We start from the raw sequence: 20,146 nt of genomic DNA on the forward strand, positions 1-20,146 counted from the left end.
AATCCAGTCATATTCTGGATTTGCGCGCACATCTTAATTACTTAACAAGCCAATCAACGCCAACAATTGCCACTTAATTATTGTCACTAATTGCCATTAATTAGAATTTACGTGAACTGTCTAAGCGTATTCTGTAATGTGATATGCGTGAACTCTAAGTCGCACAGTTGAAAAGGGGACGTGGAATGGGCAGGTCATGGGCATTTCTAAAATCTATGTGCACTGTTATACAATACACCCAGTCTGTGCGCAATTTAGATGTTGGAATTACACCAAGTTTTACTAAATTTAGTCGCATGGACACGCACTTGGCGTATTCTATAAACCACGTGGAAATTTAGGCTTATTCTATAAAGTACGCCTAAATTTAGGTGTACTTTATGAATATGCCGAGGCATCTTTCATTTTGGCATCGATTTTTTTTTGGTGTGATATACAGAATCTAGTTTGCAGTACCTATGGAAGGGGTAGGGGGTGGGGGGAGAGACGGTCTAGAATAGAGTTACTCTAGTTCTGGGACAGGGAGTTGTACATCATCCAGGGGTAGGAAAGGAACAACTTTACTCTGAGTATTCTTTGGTGGGGTGGGGGCAGTGAAGCCTAACTGCAATAGAAGCGTTATGGGAAGAGGGTTCATGGAGGAATGCTGTGAAAATCCAGAGTCCCAAAGTAGGGTTATGTTACAGTAGACTTGTGTGACTGAGGAAGAATATACACACCTCCCCCTCAGTTCCCTAGTAAAGAGAAGAAACAGGCATGAAACCCCCACTAACATGACTGAAGAAAAATGCGCTAACCTTTTTAACACCCTAGACATGGAGTTAAAGCCCCGACGTTGTGCTCAGCCAATCAGGTTTCAGAACACTTCTCTGTATCTGGGTGGAATAATCAACAGCCTCATTACCACTGATTTTAATATGCTGTGCGCCAGTCTAACTGTCAGGTTCTCAGGTTCAGAGCCCGCGGGGCCGGGCTCTGGAGCAAACGTGAGCCCTTGGGCTGCTGACGAGGAGCGACAGCAGCAGGCAAAACCCACCAACCAACACTGGGTAAGCACACCGGCAGGGACTGCAGGCACTGCCCAGCGAACCGGAACACATGGACTGGAATCCCCCGGACTGGAGGACACAGGACTGGAACACACACCGGACCGGAACACACTGGACTGGAGCACACCAGACTGGAACACCCTGGACTGGTCCCCCGGACTGGAGGACACAGGACTGGAACACGGGACTGGAGCACACTGGACTGGTCCAACAGCTTCACCTGTACTTAGCTACTAAGCCCCCCAGAAGTTGAGCTCCTGGGTTCGAGTAGCCGACAGGACTTACTGGATACCGGATGACATAGGGACCAGGACTAGAAACAGAAGTGCTCCTAACCCTAAACTGATCTACGTGCTCCCAAGCCCTAAACCAGCAGGAGTGTTCCTAACAGTAAACTGACAAAAGGACTTCCTAAGCCCTATACTAAACAGGAGCTCCTAAGCCCTGCTCAAGAAAGGGACTTCCTAAGCCCTAAACTAACAGAGCAGGGAACTAAACACAAAGCTAACACAGGTGCTACTAAGCACCAAGCTACAAGCAGAGCTTTACACTAATAAGCTAAACACAGAACTAACCAGCTACCTAAGCACTGCTCTAGCAAGCTAGATACAACTAACAAGGTGCTTCCTAAGCACTACTCTGGCAAGCAACTAGAAGAGCTCCTAGCACTAAAAGGGAAGACAGGGGAGCCACAAGGAAAAAACAGGGACGCTAACACATAAGCCAAAAGTGCTTCTAAAGCACCAAACACCAACAGCAAAGACTGCAATAGCACAAACACCAGAAGTACTTCTAACAGCAAACTCTGCAGTGTTCCTAACAACACCAAACCCTGAAGTACTTCTATCAGCAACAGAGCTTCCAAAGCCCTACACATAGCAATGCTTCCAAAACCAAGAGGGAAAAGCAGGGGAACCAAAGGGAAAAGCAGGAAAGCTAAACACATAGACACCAGTGCACACTGCACTAACACTAACCTGGACCTTAGCAAAAGCAAGCAGGGACCCTAGACACAATGTCAGAAGTGCAAACTGCACCACCCTACCTACAGCAAACACCACTGTTGCAAAGGCCCTGAAGGAAACAACACCACTTCCTTATCAAGGCCCTCCCTAGACCTAGGCAAAAGCACACTGACCCAGAGAGGCCCAACCCACACCAATGCAAAACCGTGAAACACTTGAAGCCAGTACACCCAAAGAGAGTTAGAGCAACTCAGACTACCCACACAGGTGCAGTATAGTGAAACAATTAGAGCCCTGCTGCTGGAAGCTGCCAGCACAGAGAGACAGAGCCAGCTCAGAAAGGACAGAGAAAGAAACAGAAGCCAGCTAAGAAGCTGACTCCCAGGAAAGAGGTAAGTTTGAGAGGGTTTCAGACCCCAATCATAACACTAACGCAGTGCTTTGCACAGGGTTAGATTCCACAGAAAACTCTGTTCTACATCATTGTATCCAAACTACTGGCCCTAAAACCTGGTAGCTCTGGCCCCACAATCTGCAACCCTTCTCAACCCTGTATCAAGTAGCCCTATAACTCATCTGGCACAAGCATCAAGCATTTTGGAATTCTTTGGATAAAAAGTGTTACATGTGTAAAACGTTAAAAAAAAACAAGTAAGCTCTTTGTCACTGTAGTGAAGGAACAGACATTTCTAAATGTGAACTACTAAGTTATGAAGAGGAAATATTGCTGGGATGGGCCAATAGCAGAGATATGGGGTAAAAATTGGTCCATAAGATTCAGTAGTAACAAACGGATGCTAATGCAATATTCAGAAAACTTGACATATTTTCAACTTTAAATTTATTTTTTATTTGAACTTAATTCACCACTTTATTTAAAAGATGTCCAGAGCGCCCTACATTTGTTTTAGCATAATATTTAAACCATCCCCCATCACATATTTCAGTTCAGTTAAGATACAACATAGGAAATTAATATGGTGAGCTTTGTTTTTTTTACTAAACATGTGCAGGGACATCTGTCTGGCAGCATTCCTAGTAAACTGGCCACAAAGACAGAGGCAGAGCTAGGTGGGTCGCCAGGGGAGCAGCCGCTCCCCCAAACCGACTTTCGACGGCACCTATTTGTCATGCGATCTGTCGCATTTAAAATACGCGCTGTCGGCAGTCTCTCTCCACTCCCCCCCCCCCCCCCGTGCCCTCAACCTGGCTGTGCTACTGCATCCCAGTAGTGCAGAGGGGCAGCCTAGTGGTCAGTGAAGTGGACTTCACAAAAGGAAACCCAGGTACAAATCCCTCCTAAACCCCTTCATATTGTATGGTGAGCCCTCCAGTAACACGGAAAGCCTACTTGTAACTAAAGGTCCACCACTACAATAGCCCTCAGGCTTGCAGGTCACTTATATATTTAGGTATAGGAGGTATTTCTATGTTCCAGGAGGGCTTAGTTTGTACTGAAATTAAAGAGGTAAAGTGGGAATTGAAGCTGGGTCCTGTTGTTCACTGTCCACTGCATTGGGATGGGAGGGGGAGTCAGTGTCAGGGCACCTTTTTCAAACGGTCGTAATTGAAACAGGTCTAGATAAAAACATATCTCTTTTCTGCCCTGGAACTTTTTCTCTGTTCTATTATCACAGAAAAATGTCCAGATCTCCAAGGAATTTGGTCATGGGAGGAGTCAGCATTTGTAGTGCACTGGTCCCCCTCACATGCCAGGACACCAACCGGGCACCCTAGGGGGCACTGCAGTGAACTTCAAAAATTGCTCCCAGGTACATACCTCCCTTACCTTGTGTGCTGAGCCCCCCAAAACCCACTACCAACAACTGTACCACACTACCATAGCCCTAAGGGGTGAAGAGGGGCACCTACATGTGTGGGTACAGTGGGTTTGGGGGGGGGGGGTTGGAGGGCTCCCATTTACCACCACAAGTGTAACAGGTGTGGGGGGAAGGGCCTGGGTCCACCTGCCTGAAGTGCACTGCACCCACTAAAAACTGCTCTAGGGACCTGCATACTGCTGTCATGGATCTGGGTATGACATTTGAGGCTGGCATAGAGGCTGGCAAAAAAATGATTTTTAATTTTTTTTGGGGGGGTGGGAGGGGGTTGGTGACCACTGGGGGAGTAAGGGGAGGCGATCTCCGATTCCCTCCGGTGGTCATCTGCTGAGTTGGAGCACTTTTTTGAGGCTTTGTCCTAAAAATAAATGGACCAAGAGAAGCCAGCGAAGTGCTCGTCAGAACCGGCCTTCTTTTTTCCATTATCGGCCGAAGCCAGCCATCTCATAACTACGCCCCCGTCCCGCCTTCCATACCCTGTGGAAACACCCCCTTTAACTTTGGCCGGCTCTGCGTCGGAGAGCAGTTGGAGCCGGCCAAAATCGGCTTTCTATTATACCGATTTGGCCGGGTTCAGGAGATGGCCGGCCATCTCCCGATTTGTGTCGGAAGATGGCCGGTGATCTCCTTCGAAAATAAGCAGATTAATATCCCAAATCAGATCACAAATCAGAAATGTGTGTATTGGAAAATTTTCTGAGCAAGATTTTTAGACACATTCCCCTAGATTCCATATAGCGCACCTACAGATCCATGCCGATTCTGTAACAGTGTGCGCAACTCAATTGGCTTAATAAGCTAATTGGCACTGATAACAGCACTTAACAAGCAATAATGAGTACTAATTGGCACTGATTAGAATTTAGGTGCACAACTCGCTAAGGATATTCTTTAACAGTGTGCGCCAAACTTCTAACGCACACAGGTAAAAAGGAGCTTGGTTGTGGGTGGGGAAATGGGTGTTTCGTGAGCATTCCAAAATTTATGTACCTACTTATAGAAGATAGCCCAGTGTGCCTAAATCTATGCAGAAGGATTTATGCCACATTTTCGATGGTGTAGATTTAGGTGCTGAAATATCAAAGTGTACTCTATAACTGACGCCTAAATCTAGGTACCGATTAAGTGTATTCTATAATCGGCACCTAGATTTAGGCACTGATTTCAGCACAGATTTTTTTAAGCACCATATATAGAATCTCCCCCAGTATGCAAATAAGAAATTAGATCTGCATAGGAAAACTTTCAGTTTCCAAAATTTCAAGAAAACAGCTCTGTAACTCTGAGAAAGCTTCCTCCAAGGCTCGCTTAATTTCCACACAAGGAAGCGCCTTTTATTAGTGTGCCCCTGTTCTATGAAATCCGCTCCCTTCAGGAAATCACTAAAAACCAACCTCTTCAAAAAGGCCTACCCCAACGACCCCACGTAACCCTCTTCACCTACCAACACAGCATGACTATGATCGCCTGCAAATAGGTGAGAAAATGGGGGGTACAAATGCAATAAATAAATTTTTTTAAAAATGTTTAAATGTTCAATTGAAAACGTATTTTTCCCAGAAGGCTTTTGAGACAAATGGCCTGGATGGTGGTAATATACGTCAGTAACCTCAGAAAATGAGAAAAAGAAATAGAAAGATTTGTTTGTTTCTTGGTGTGTATTTCTTCTATTCTATAATTTATGATGTTTTCTGTTTTTATATTTTATTGTAAACCGCTCTGATCTTTGTTGAACAAATATCAAATTTATTACACAGCGGGAGAGGAGTGGTTAATGGGACCTTTAGATGTTGGGGAAAAGTGGGGACTAGTCAAATTTTGGCAATTTTTAGCCCGGTGGAAGTGACTGATTTTCAGGAATTGAAAGATCGGTACTCCTTCTCGGCTGGGGATTTTTTTCCTTATCTCCAGTTACACCACTTTATGGCTGCCTAGGAATGGTTTAGAAGTAATCCAGAAGACAATAAGCACTGGGAAAACATGTAGTTGGATTGGGAAAGTTGCCTAGGCCACTCTCAGCTTTCTATAGATATATGAGGGGGTTTAACATTGTCAGACATTCTTTTATGGCCAACTGGGAACCTGACTTGGGGGTTTAATTAACTCAGCAGGATTGGAGCACTATTTTTAGAGAAATTAAAAAGGCATTAAGTGTGTGTGTTAGTGTAGGAGAATGCATATCAGGTTTTTACACAATGATATCATACTCATGTGAGATTAAAGGCTATGTTTCCCTCAGTTTCAGACCAATGATGAAGATGTGGGGAGGAGGAGGAGACATTTTTAAATGTATGCTGGGAATGTGTAAGGATACAGAACTACTGGAAAACAATCTGTGTGGGGATGAATATGTCTTGTATAGTATCTCCTCAAAGTTGTTTGCTGGGCCTATATAATGGTGTGGGTTCTGGCTGGTAACAGAAGATAAAACAGCTAGGCTTGGAAGTGGCAGAGGGGGATCGCTGCATCTCACTCGAAGAGTCCTTTGGAACCCTCTTTGCGGGACTGGAAAACAAGAATGAAGTTCCTAATGGACATGAAACGGTCTATATTTGTTCAGTGAAGTCTTAGTCATAAAAGCATCCAGTGGTTTGTAGTTTGTACATTATACAAAAATTCATCTGCCTACTTAAGTTGAAGGAGGCTGTGGTATGAAACGTGCCAGTACGTGCATTACAGTCGCAGGAGTAATGTAATCTTGTTGTGCCCGCTCTCCCACGTTTTGCATGGACTTGACTAGGGCTGGTACATTTTCAGTGGGATGGAACAAACTACCCTTACATTTGAAGACTGGCTCTCAACTTATTTCTTTTAAGAAGAGTTTGAGAGAGTACTTGTTTTGCTTGGCATACTTTGTGTCTGCCTGATTTCTGTTACCAATTTGAGCCTTAGGACTTTTTATTGATTGATCTTTTGTATTTTCTTACAGAGATTTTTCTTTGATGATGTCCTTGCTTACTTATCTGTGTTTTTATTACGTATGTTTTCTTTTTACTCCCACCTTGGATAAAGGCGGTTAATAAATAAATATTCTAATTCTAATATTCTATTTCCAATCTTTCATTGGGTGAACTGCTGTATGGATATTGGGGGGGGGGGCGTGATGGGATGCGGGAGTAGGGTGGCATGAGCTGAAGAAACAACTGCTCATGCCCCAAGCTATGTGTGTGGAGAGCTTGGGGAGGGGATGGGGACAAAGATTGGGGCAAAGTTGAGATAACGTTCTGAATGGGCACATATATAATCTACTGTGGATGTTGTATTTTGGGTGGATTTTGTTTGGAAATATTATGGGGGGGGGAAACTTATATGCTGTAGCTTGTTAATGTTGTTGTTGATGATTTATATTTAAATCTGTTTATTAATTTACAAAGTAAACATGGAAGAAAACATTTTGCAGTACATAAAAATCTGCAGCAAACTCTTCAATGCAAAGCAAAACAATACAGTGCAAAGGCAAAGGGCTCTCTCTCTGATGGCCCCATTCCTATACCTCCGGCATCTAGGAAGGCCCACTAAATGAGCATTTCCTGCTGCTGATCTTTACTGCTACGCTCAAGCGACCGATGTAATAGCTTGATGCAATGCATAAGAAAGCTGTCATATAAAAGTAGGTGCCTGTTAGCAACCTAGGTACATCGGACTATAATGCTGAGATTTCGATCAGATCTAGTTTACATCGCTTTCCAGAGCAGAGGGAACATTGTCTATCCCCCAACCTGGGCCTTGGAACTGCATTCCTAGGTCTATATACTTTGAACTTAATGTACCCCAATTCTCCCCTCCCTCCCCCCCCCCCACCCCCCACCCTCACCACCCATTCCCGGGTAGGCACATCTGTAACGGGAGTAACCGCAATAGACTCCAACAGATCCTGTGGTAGCTAGCTGGAGTTAACGAGCAGACTTCTCCCACGTGGGCTTAACATCTGTAAGTAAGGAGACCAAATTTGAAGGAAGCGCCGTCTACGTTTAACTGAGGTTTTGGACTCTCGAGCTTCCCAAGAGGCCAGGAGGTGGACCTGGTTCCTCCAGTGCCAATAGGCGGGTGCCTCCGGGGAAGTCCAATATTGCATAATGCATTTACGAGCCACCAAACACAGCTTCCTACCTAGAAGAATCGCCGGCGCTCTATTGGGGGCAAAAGCCCTGGGCTGGTCTATCAAAAATTGCCTCTCAGTACCCTGGACTTTAACACCTAATCGTATCAAAAACCCCCGGACACGTTGCCAGAATGTCCGTATCTTAGGACATTTCCAAAGGGCATGGTAAAACGTGCCTGGTCCCTCAGCGCATTTAGAACAGATATCACTCTCTGACCTCTGCATGTGGGCCAGCTGTACTTTGGTCATGTATCCCCGTAATATAATTCTATACCCACATTCTCTCAATCTTTCGTCCGTAACTAATTGTCTAATCCCTTTCAATGAGGCCACTATATCCCAAGATGCCAGTGAAGTCTCAAGGTCCTGTTCCCATTTGATTTTAATTTTCTCATACTGTTGCATCGGCCTCTTACGGGTCAGGGCCCCATATAAATCAGATATCGCATGTCTTTCCGTCGCTAGTTCCCTAAAGAACTCCTGTATCTTGTCTCCTAAGCGACCTCTCAAAGCTTCCTGAGGCATTGCCTGCACATAGTGCTGAATTTGTAAATAAGCAAAATGATTTCCCCAATCAGACCCTATCTTCTCTTTTAAGACAGCAAATGGCAATAAATCCCCCCTCTCCAATAGTAGATGTTCCAGATTTTTAATACCTCGCTGCCCCCAGCTTTTAAATATTGGGTTGTCTATCCCGGCTTCAAATGCTGCATTCCCCACAATCGGGATTTGATCTGAAATATTTGGATGTCCCCCTAATTGTTCAGCCCACCACTGCCATGTTAAGCGGAGAGGATGAAGCAATACACTTTTCCTCAAATGTGGGGGTATTTCAGTACGGGGTAAGTGGAATAGTGCAATCATGTCATGTGGTGCCAGGCAAGCTTGTTCGAAGTGTGTAGGCATATAGTATTGTGTTAAGTCAAGCCAATCTCTCACGTGTCGTAACAGGCAGGCTTGGTTATATAGAAACAGGTCTGGAAACCCTATACCCCCTTGTTTCCAGCCCCCCACCAGCAAGCCCTGCTGTAGCTTTGCTTTCTTGCCGGCCCAACAGAACTGACTGCACAAACGATTTACACATTTCAGATCTGTCTTCGTTAGGCGTATGGGCAAGGTTTGTAAGGCATATAGCCAGCGCGGAAAAATCACCATCTGTATCAAGTGAATCCTACCCATCAAGGACAGTGGTAAACCCCTCCAAGAGTCCAGTTTTTCCCTAGTGTAATCTAAGAGGGCATTAATGTTTAACCGATGTAATTCTATTGTTTGCATTGTAAGTCGGATTCCAAGGTATTTAAAAGAGCGATTTGCCCAACGCAAAGGAAACTCGTCTCCCCACTCCTCTTTGCCCACTGTTGGGGCTGCCAACGCCTCAGACTTATCCAAGTTGATCTTAAAGCCTGAATAGTCTCCGTATTCCTGAAACGTCTCCAGCAGCGTCTCTAAAGATATCCTCGCGGAGGTCAAGTGAACCAAAAGGTCGTCTGCGAAAGCTGCAATTTTAAATGTCTGTGTTGTTGTTGATGATTTAATACATAACTTTATTTTTTAAAATGTGGTATAAAAGTTTATTGAATATGCACCCAGAAGTCCGATACAGTAAAACAGACTCAGCATGGAGCCGTGTTTTGGCAAATGAATGCCTACTTCATGAGTTGTCGTTTCCTATGAGCCCTGCTCCCCAGCATGGCAGCCAGCGCCGCCTCCGCCTCCACCTCCTAAGCACCGGCACTCGTAAACGTTGCATATTCAATAAACTTTTATACCACATTTTGACTTCTGGCTGCATTTGGTCCTTGGTTGAAGTCTACTGGTTCAACCAGGGCTAGCAGCCACACTGAATACTTTCACATAAATCTGCAGGTTGCCTATGACAGTCAGCAAAGGGCAACAGTAGAGAACAGAGAACAGGATTACTTACATCTTGTCCAAGTACAAAAGGGCCTTTACCTACACCATTATGTCCTGAATGAGTACACAGAGGCTTGACAAAAGTGCTGGCCCTTGTTACCAATTACTCCCTCTCTACTAAACAAAAGCTGCCAAGCCCTCCATAAAGGTAGTAGGGCCACAATTCTTTTAAATGCATTCCTTGCTTTACAATGCTTTTCCTTTTTCCATAGGAGCTTCTTCAGGATGCAAGATCCAGACTTGAAATTCTTGTCATTTTAGCAAATGTGAATATTTATAAATACCAAAGCATATGTTATATTTAAAGAGTTCCTCCTTCCCCCTCCCCCCCCCCCCAAAACAAAGTTGGTTCTGCATTAATTCAGCAGTTTTAGCCTCACTGCCTGAACTGGAAATACCCTCTCTGGAGAACTGAATATCCTTAGGCTTTTCAGAAACTCCTCTGGGCTATAATTTCTTTTCTTTTTTTTTTCCCATGTGTGGTTTGTCAGACAAATTTCCAAACAGTGGGCATAAATACTGTGCTGGCAGGAAAGTTAAAGTCTCTCTTCAGGTTTAACCTAAGGTTGCCAACTGGATCTAGATTCGCAGGACAGGGTTGATCCAGTTCTGGGTTTACCCCATTGCATGCAGGGACTTGTAGTTCTGATTTTCTCATTGCATTACCTAAGACAGGGGTAGGCAACTCCGGTCCTCGAGAGCCACAGGCAGGTCAGGTTTTCAGGATATCCACAATGAATATGCAGGAGATAGATTTGCATACCATGGACGCAGTGCGTCCATGGTATGCAAATCTATCTCCTGCATATTCATTGTGGATATCCTGAAAACCTGACCTGCCTGCGGCTCTCGAGGACTGGAGTTGCCTACCCCTGACCTAAGAAAAGCAAGACAAGTCCCAGAATGCACTTGAGTAAACCCAGGCCTGGATCAACCCTGTCCTTTGAATCTGGATCCAACTGGCAGTCTTAACCTAACCTCCCCTTTGAAAAACAAACAGGGCAGGCCTGGTTGCTGGATGGCAGTGCTGTGCAGCAGACCCTGCAGGGACAGAAAAGTCCCTAATATTTGGCATTTAACACCAATCTAAGCCTGAAGAGCCATCACCACTGCAGCAGAGCCAGGCATGAGCCATTACAGACTAGAATTACTCTCTGACAGAGGCAAGAGACCCAAGAGGTCCCCAGAAAAATGCAGCATGCAAAAAAAAAAAAAAGAACAATATGAAAACATGAATATAAAAGCAAGATACTACTACTACTACTTATCATTTCTATAGCGCTACTAGATGTACGCAGCGCTGTACACTTCAACATGAAGAGACAGTCCCTGATCGACAGAGCTTACGATCTAATTAGGACAGACAAACAGGACAAACGAGATAAGGGAATATTAAAGTCAGGATGATAAAATAAGGGTTCTGAACAAGTGAACAAGAGTTAGGAGTTGAAAGCAGCATCAAAAAGGAGGGCTTTTAGCTTAGATTTGAAGACGGCCAGAGATGGAGCTTGATGGATTGGCTCAGGAAGATAGAAAAAACATGAGCAAAGATGTAAAAAGAAATGGACTAAAGACAAACATAAGCAAAAGAGGAGGCTCAAAACAGATTTAAAAATGAGTTAAAAAGCAAGAATAAAAGTTTACCAAAAAAAATGACAATTTTGCCCAGCCTCTAAAAAACATTCTGGCAAGCGTTAAAGGTCTGGCACTTAATATTCTCCCTTTAATTATAATGAAGGGAAATATACACACACTCCACAGAAATAATGAACAGAGAAAAGGAGTAACGCTTATGTGGCATTTCTAAAAAGGACATGGAAGCATCAGATATATAACAAGAGCAAGGCCATTGGATCTCTTATAGTGCAAAGCTATTTCCCTTCCACCTGAGGCCACTTCTAAAACTGATGAACTTAATAAAAAAGTACGGGACTTCAGGGAATTGGTAATGAAAATTAAACTGGCAAAATTTTCAAGAGATGAGTGGGACTACCAGCATGATAAAGTTTACACCCGGAATCGGTCTATAAGCTCTCATTTTAAATCTAAAAAAATAACTTTTGATAGCAGTTCTAGCAGCTCAGGGGAAGATGACAGCTCTTATAATTGTTCTACAATTGTTAAAACCTCTCGATTTTGTAGAATCTCAGGAACACTCGAGGGGCAAATCCAGAAGGCGACGAACCCAACAATGAATTAGAATACATCTAGAGACCACAGACCTTTAACCCCTCAACAGGTACGAAGGGACAGACTGTGATTAATATTTTGTCAATCACCTTGACTATGTCTCAAATGACACTCCTTCAGAATATGTTCGCTTTAATGTGACTTGTTGATGTAGCTAGTTGCACAGTTCCAAACACTTCACTCTAATTTGAACATTTCAAACAGTTGGTCAAAATGACTTTATGTCAAGCGCTTCCTTAACTCATGCAGAGTTTCGCATAAAAGCTTCTTCAGAAGGAACTACTGTTTCAAAAACAATATACAATTTGTTTCAGATAGGGTGAACATAGTCTAACCATCATGCTGAAATTATATAATAAAATAAATACCTTACAATTGCAGCTGACCTTCCCAGGCGGACGCCAAGTCCGAAGCAAGACACACCTCAAACAGGAAGTATACAAACATCCAAACTGATGCCAAATTTAAAGTCAGCACACGGTTATCAGATGATGTTAATTAATTTCTTAATTACTTAACACCATTCCACTTCCCTGTTTACACCTCCTGGATGAGTAGTACCTCGTGTAGATGAAACGTTCCTTCTACATCAGTCTTTCTGGATTGCCCCCCCCCCCCCCCCCCCCCGCCGTGTCTGGTTACTGAAGTAATACTACATACTTCAAATCAGACAATAGATGATTAAATTGTTTCCAATGAGTTATGAGGTGAGCTTCCTGCTTATTAGTTCTTATGTTACTGATATGCTCTCCTATTCTCAATTTTATTTTTCTTATTGTATGACATGAAGATAAAAATGATGCTGTGAATTGGGTATAGCTACTACTGAGATGTTCACAGCACAACTGCAATAACAACATCTTCCACACGGGCAATGAACCTCCCTCTTCATTAGTCTGCTGTATAGATCTAAATAGCATTTGACCCAAATTTCTTCCCTGTCGATATGCAAATTTGGGCTTATCTCTTAGGATATCATGAATGCCTAAAACATGCCAATATTTTAATATAGCTCTCCTAATCTCATATGAATGTGATGAAAAAGGAAGTCTACAAACCGTGGAGTCAGAACTACCTGGGGTGGAAGGATTTAACAGCCTTTGTCTATCAGCATACAGTGTTGACAAGTGCAAAGTGATGCATGTGGGTAAGAGGAACCCGAATTATAGCTACGTCTTGCAAGGTTCCACGTTAGGAGTTACGGATCAAGAAAGGGATCTGGGTGTCGTCGTCGATGATACGCTGAAACCTTCTGCTCAGTGTGCTGCTGCAGCTAGGAAAGCGAATAGAATGTTGGGTGTTATTAGGAAGGGTATGGAGTCCAGGTGTGCGGATGTTATAATGCCGTTGTATCGCTCCATGGTGCGACCGCACCTGGAGTATTGTGTTCAGTACTGGTCTCCGTATCTCAAAAAAGATATAGTAGAATTGGAAAAGGTACAGCGAAGGGCGACGAAAATGATAGTGGGGATGGGACGACTTTCCTATGAAGAGAGGCTGAAAAGGCTAGGGCTTTTCAGCTTGGAGAAGAGACGGCTGAGGGGAGATATGATAGAAGTGTATAAAATAATGAGTGGAATGGATCGGGTGGATGTGAAGCGACTGTTCACGCTATCCAAAAATACTAGGACTAGAGGGCATGAGTTGAAGCTACAGTGTGGTAAATTTAAAACGAATCGGAGAAAATTTTTCTTCACCCAACGTGTAATTAGACTCTGGAATTCGTTGCCGGAGAACGTGGTACAGGCGGTTAGCTTGGCGGAGTTTAAAAAGGGGTTAGATAGATTCCTAAAGGACAAGTCCATAGACCGCTATTAAATGGACTTGGAAAAATTCCGCATTTTTAGGTATAACTTGTCTGGAATGTTTTTACGTTTGGGGAGCGTGCCAGGTGCCCTTGACCTGGATTGGCCACTGTCGGTGACAGGATGCTGGGCTAGATGGACCTTTGGTCTTTCCCAGTATGGCACTACTTATGTACTTATGTACTAGTGCTCTATGATAAGCCCTTTTAACAGTTTGTCTAGGATAACCCCTTTGCAAAAAACGGGCTTGTTGTTTAAACTGATCCGTTGTAGAGCAAAGACATTTTAATCTTAGAAATTGCCCCACTGAGATGTTATCGCATAGATGTTTTGGGTCTGTGTCCTTACGGTAAACAGAGGTTTCAAAAAACCCCATGTTTGTTAACACAATATTAATATCTAAAAACTAATGGTGCTATTATGCAATGAGTAGAAAACTGAATATTATGATCCACAGCATTCAAATAAAGTACGAAAATCCTCAAGTTCCTGCTCTGTACCCTTCCAAATTAGTAAAACAAATAATAGCGTTTCCAGGATACAATGTTGGTCTCATGAGCACTACCATAAACATATTGTTGTTAAAATGTTGTCATATAGAGACACGCGATTGACGGAGCAACCATGGTCCCCATGGCTACTCCCTTAACTTGGAGAAAAAAATTAATGTTCAAATATAAAATAATTTTGCTTAATTACCAAAGTGCTCATTGCTTTCAACAGTTGCATCTTGTTCACGGATACAGATGTCTGCTGAAGATAACACTCAACAATCCTCAGTGCTTCCTCCTGAGGAATATTGGTATATAAAGCTTTAACATCAAGAGCCACCAACAACCAGGATTCACCCTCCGGGACCCTCAAATCCTGCAGATGTTGAATATATTGCGTAGAGTATTTAACAAAAGACCTAGCTTTTTGAACAAATGGCTTTAAATAGTAGTCTACATATTGGGATAGCAGCTCTAAAACCGAACCACAACCTGACACTATGGGATGCCCCGGGGAGGGGGGGCCTAAGTGGATTTATGAATCTTCAGAACGAAGTATGTATAAGGAACTCGAGGATTTTGTACCTTCAAAAACTGTGTCTCTTTACGTGTAAGGATACCCTTCTGAAAAGCTTCCTCTATTAGCCCCGTGATTGTGTCTTTAATTTTTGCCGTGGGGTCCAATAACAAAGGTTTATAAAATCTTTCATCCGTAAGCTGTGACTGAGCCTCTCTAACATATTGAGTTTTGTCCTGTATTACTTCAGCGCCCCCCTTGTCCGCTCTTCGTATGACAAGGGTAGGATCTATGGTAAATAGTTTTAGAGCCCATCATTGCTGCCTCGTTAAGTTATGGTGGGAAGGCACTCGGTGTTGTTCTATATACTGAATATCTGATAATACCAATCATTCAAAAGCAGCAATACATGCATTAGGGATCCCTGGTGGATTCCATGTTGACTTTACCTTTCCTTGTATAGGAAAATTTATTGAGTCCGTAGGGATAACATGTCCCTGAAAAAATGCCCTTAGCTGCAAATTCCTGAAAAACCATTGTAAATGACATTGAGTGTCAAACCCACCATAATTCACTGTGGGAACAAAAGATAGACCCAAGCTTAATAAAGATAACTGTTCTTACGACAGGGTACAAGACGATAGATTCAATACACCAAATGTCGGGTTTTGCCCATTTCTTGGATTTGGTTCCCTTGGACACTGTTGGTTGAGATTCTATTGGAGGAGTTGGGACTATGGTTGCAAGTGATTGATTACATATCATAAAATCAGGATTTGAAATAAATTTAGCGCTACAAAAGATCCAATGGCCTTGCTCTTGTTGTATATCTCATGCGTCCCTGTCTTTTTAGAAATGCCACAATAGCATTACTCCTTTTCTCTGTTCCTTAATATTTTCTCTTCAACAGGTTTGTAGAGTAGTCTATAGTGCAGATATTCAATCAGTTCTCTCAATCTCACTGGTCTGCACCTTTTCTCTTTTAACTATTTCTCTTTTAACTAGACAGTAGACCTTAACCATCTTTTTTTTCCTTAACCTGGTAACAGAACTCATGTTACATCACATGTTACTGGAAAAAAAACTATTATTTCCCCACTAATGATTAAAACTTTGTATAAGATTTTTTGGGGGGAGGGGGCAGGAGTAGGGGAGTGAAATAATTTAGCTGCAGTAGGAGATCAATATCAGAAAATATTCTTGGAGCACTGTGCAAGTGATTAGGGATAAATTCCAGAGGGGTTGCACTCTAAGAAGCTGGAAATCTTTGCAAGCTAAAGCAAACCGCTACCCAGTACAACTGTCCTCCTCCAAAGCTGGGGATAATTCAGGCCACATGAAAGAAAAACGCACAAAATACATTGAAAATTGTAAACACACTTTCTTGAATCATCATCACAGCTGTAAATGGCTCAGAGTTTGGAAACACATCATCATCTTCAACATTAAAAACCTGGCACTTTGATACTGACCTGCTTGGCAGGCAAAGATTTGAACACAACACATTAAAATGATTTGAAACATGATTCTTAACAAGGAATCACTTGCCTGTGATTCTAACCACTGAAAAGGACCAGGTCTACTGAACAACTTTACCACAGGATATGGAGGGCAACAAACCTCATTTCCTGAACACAGATCTCTACAGTGATAAGGAGGCAGCAGGACTGAACGTCCTCTCTGGAAAGAAGGCACTTGTGCTGGGGTCCAGCAGCTTGGACTGAGGCCCTGATACTCAAAGCAAACCGGGCTTGCAACATTTGATTTAGACTGGTTTTAGCCAGTTTAGCACACGTCATTGTGCACCTAATACACAAAGGGTCTCAGCATTGCTTTTAACATTCATGGAAGCAGCGATTGAAAACGCTATGTAAATGTATGAAAACGAGCTCATTTTCTGTGTGATGTACAGACATTTCCGTGCAATGCACTGAAAGGAGCACCTACCTGTAACACTGAAAAATTCCCAACAGGTCTGAAAGTGTCGTTGAATGAGGGCAACTTCTTGGTGAAGCAGTCTGCTAGCTTTTTCTAATAGTATCTGCACGTGTGTGGGAAATATGCCATGTGCGTGCATTTGTGTGTTCCGCCCATAGAAAAAGGAAAACAGTCTGCTTCCATTCTTTAATAGTATCTGCACGTATGCGGTATGTCCCTGTGTATTGTGTGTGAGGAAATGTGCCATGTGCGTGTATTATATATGTGTGTTCCGCACATAACAATAGTGTAAAAAGGGGTCATGGAACAATCCTCCATGAATGCCTATGAAGCAGTTGTCGACACTCTGCCTTTTTGTTTTTCTTGGGTTGAATATCGATGCTTACAGCAAGACCGTTCTGCACATGTGCTAGGCGCTTTCTCTACCGAGGTGCACGCAGACTTTCTGTATATCTCATTTGCATGTGATTTCCTTTGAGTATCGATCGATGTTGCACGTTTGGTAAGTCCATCTATGTGGTGACCTTTGAGCATTGGCCTCTGAGAAGAGACAACTCATTTACTGAGCGCACAAAGCTGCCTCAAACGGTTTGGCTTTATTTGCCATCTGACTTTAAGATAAAAAGGATCTGTTTGTATACTTCCAGTTAAAAAATGTATTTATTTCCTTCCATTATCAACCAAGTACTCATTTAGTCACAAGAAAAATAACCTTTCTAAAGGAATGAAATAGGTTGCAAAGGAAAAGTAAAAGATATACGGTACATTTATCTGCTAGAGAAACATTTGACTTCAATGAAAGTAAATTAACACAGCTACACTACTTTAACCAGAACAGTAGGTATGTATATCACACCATCAATTGCTACAACACTAAATAAAATAATTCATATCCCAGATTAGAATGCCCCTTCCCCCACAGGGCTTGCAGCAGAGCACAAAGCGGTTAAGTGACTCACCCAAGGTCATGCATTGGGGAAAATGCTATGCAATCTCCAAATTTTAGGGCTGCCTGCCAGCCTCCAAAATGTTGACAACGTATTAAGGGGGTGAGAAAATACACCAATACCAAACTCTCTTAGAATTTCACCACATATTTAGTCACCCAAAAATTGGATTACAGTTCGGCTAAAAAAGCTCACCTTCTCTCCTCATGGGTGGGGAATAGTGTCAATCACCCTGTAAGTTTTCTGATCTATCAAGACAGTCTCTTACTGAGGCTACCAAAAGCTAGTGTGTACTACTGGACCCCCCCCCCCCCCCCCCCCCCCCCCCATACCTGCTGCTTTACACAAGGTCACCCATAAAGGCATTAACTAACTACATGCACTGAGCTTTGGAAACTGTGCCCTTGTTTATATTCAAGCATGATCCGGCACATCGAACAGTGCCGAGAGATGCTAATATAGTTCTTACATCCACCTTAAAGCACTACCAAAAAAAAAAAAAAAAAAATTTATATATAACCATCCTCAGATAAACCCATTTCTACTGGGCAGACCAAAACATACTTTTAATGTCTGTGAAACATGTTTCCAATCCAGCCTTAAAGAAAGAAGCAAAAGGCAGCCTCTCATGCAAAACAAGTGGGTATCAGAAAGTCGCCTTCCTCTCCTGCTCGATCTTGCACCTTCAGCGCTGCAAAGATCGGGGCCGGGATTGAGAGGACAAAAGTCACAAGTCTGGGGTGGGGGGCGGGGGAGGTCCGATCTTGCCGCTCAAGTTTGCACAGGGGAGGCTCCCAGCAGCAGCCCGAAGTCCTCCTCGCCCTGCCCCCCAGCTCAGCCATTCTCATTATTGTTCCCAGAGCTGTGACCGAGCCACGACCCCCGGTGTAGCTGCGGCTCCCTCCGGGTTGCTCTTTCTTACCTCGCTCAGCTCGCCGCTGCATTTCAACCCCAGTCCGGAATTCATAGCTGCGGGCGGGCGGGCAGCGAGCGCGGAACCGCACGGAGCAGCCTTTCAGCACCGGCCACCTCCTGCCCTGCACACTCCGCCCTGCGCGGCCATGTTTCCCGCAGCCCGGGGGGGGGGGGGGGGGAACGAACCTCCTGCTCCCTCTTCTGCACCCCCTGGAGCTGAAACTGGCCAGTGCCAGACCAGGATACAGCCAGCAACAGCGAGGGGAAGGGAGGGGATGCAGCTAATGTCCCATAGACAAACACGGGGAAGGGGAGGGGAGAGAGGCTGGTACTACACTCCCCCCCCCCCCCCAAGCAAGCTATTCCCCCCCTCTCCTCCCCCGATCAGCCCGGAATTTGAACGTGGTTTATGATTAAACGCAGCTGTCTTGCTGCTGGCTATATGGCGGGGGGTTAGAGGAGAGAGAGCGAGAGAAATGTAGGGAACCTGGGACAGAAAAATTAAGCAAAAAAAAAAAAGTACACATTGACATCTTTCCAGTGCCCATTAGTAAGTAGTATGAAACTCCAAAGTACACCCAACTCGAAAGGGCAGAATATTAGCACAGTTTGTATAGAGGGGTAAAATTCTACTATATTTAAAGCTCAATATTTTCAAAATCATATTCCAAATTTGAGGAAATCTAAGCAGGGCACACATGCAGCAGATGGGTCGGGGAATGGATATTGTCTAGGATCCATTTCAATAGTGCCGTCAACACAGGACTCAAGTCCTCGGTACGCAAATGCTTCCCCCGAGGTCTATAATTCGAATACATTATGTGGCACATTCCTTAACCTATAAATCAAGTTATTTTTCTGTAATCATTGCTCCAGCTCGGAGAGAACGCCACACTGAGTACTGATCTGTCTGCTGCTAGAAAAATGAGTTCAGCCAATCCCTGCTGGATTTAAGCTATTCACACAGAAAGCAGACTTAACAATAATAATAAACCCAGGTTGAAATATACAAAATTGGTCTAGTCCCTCACTATAATAAATGCCTTAAACATTCTTACAACAAACGTAATCCTTGCCAACATTTTTCATACCATGCTTTTTACAGCAGTCAAATTCCCCTAAAGTAACCCACATCTGTGGTACATTTGTGAATTGGCTTCACTATTTCGCATCTCGTCCCATATACAAGCCCCATTGTGCAGTGACCTCTATAACAGAGAGAACAAGGGAGCTATCTCCTCTCCTCTGCCTGCTCTTCCTGAGTATTAGTATAAAGATAACATTTGGCTTAGTTCTTTCTCCAGAAAGCAAGGCAGAAACTGCATTTGACAATAATTGTTGGATTTCGAGACTACCTTCCCAAATGATGCTCAAGGTGGCTTACTGCATTCTTTGAAATTCAGGTAAGTGAAATCCCTGCCTTGTAACATTATCTAATACAGTACCTTGTGGGATGCCAGGTCATCGCTGGG

At 43.5% G+C, this 20,146-nt stretch overlaps 1 protein-coding gene across 2 annotated transcripts in view; it reads right to left on the bottom strand.

The window, feature by feature from the left end:
* MCC (MCC regulator of WNT signaling pathway) overlaps positions 1 to 18,780 on the bottom strand; it is a 571,489-nt gene extending 552,709 nt beyond the window's left edge. For both annotated transcript variants that reach the window (XM_030193493.1, XM_030193491.1), the window contains exon 1: positions 18,682 to 18,780. In XM_030193493.1, the coding sequence (XP_030049353.1) occupies positions 18,682 to 18,726 (45 nt within the window). In that variant the 5' untranslated portion in view covers positions 18,727 to 18,780. The remainder of the gene's footprint in view (positions 1 to 18,681) is intronic.
* Positions 18,781 to 20,146: the final 1,366 nt, after the last annotated feature.

This window comes from Microcaecilia unicolor, chromosome 2 (assembly GCF_901765095.1).
Source record: "Microcaecilia unicolor chromosome 2, aMicUni1.1, whole genome shotgun sequence".
NCBI classification, from domain to species: Eukaryota; Metazoa; Chordata; class Amphibia; order Gymnophiona; family Siphonopidae; genus Microcaecilia; species Microcaecilia unicolor.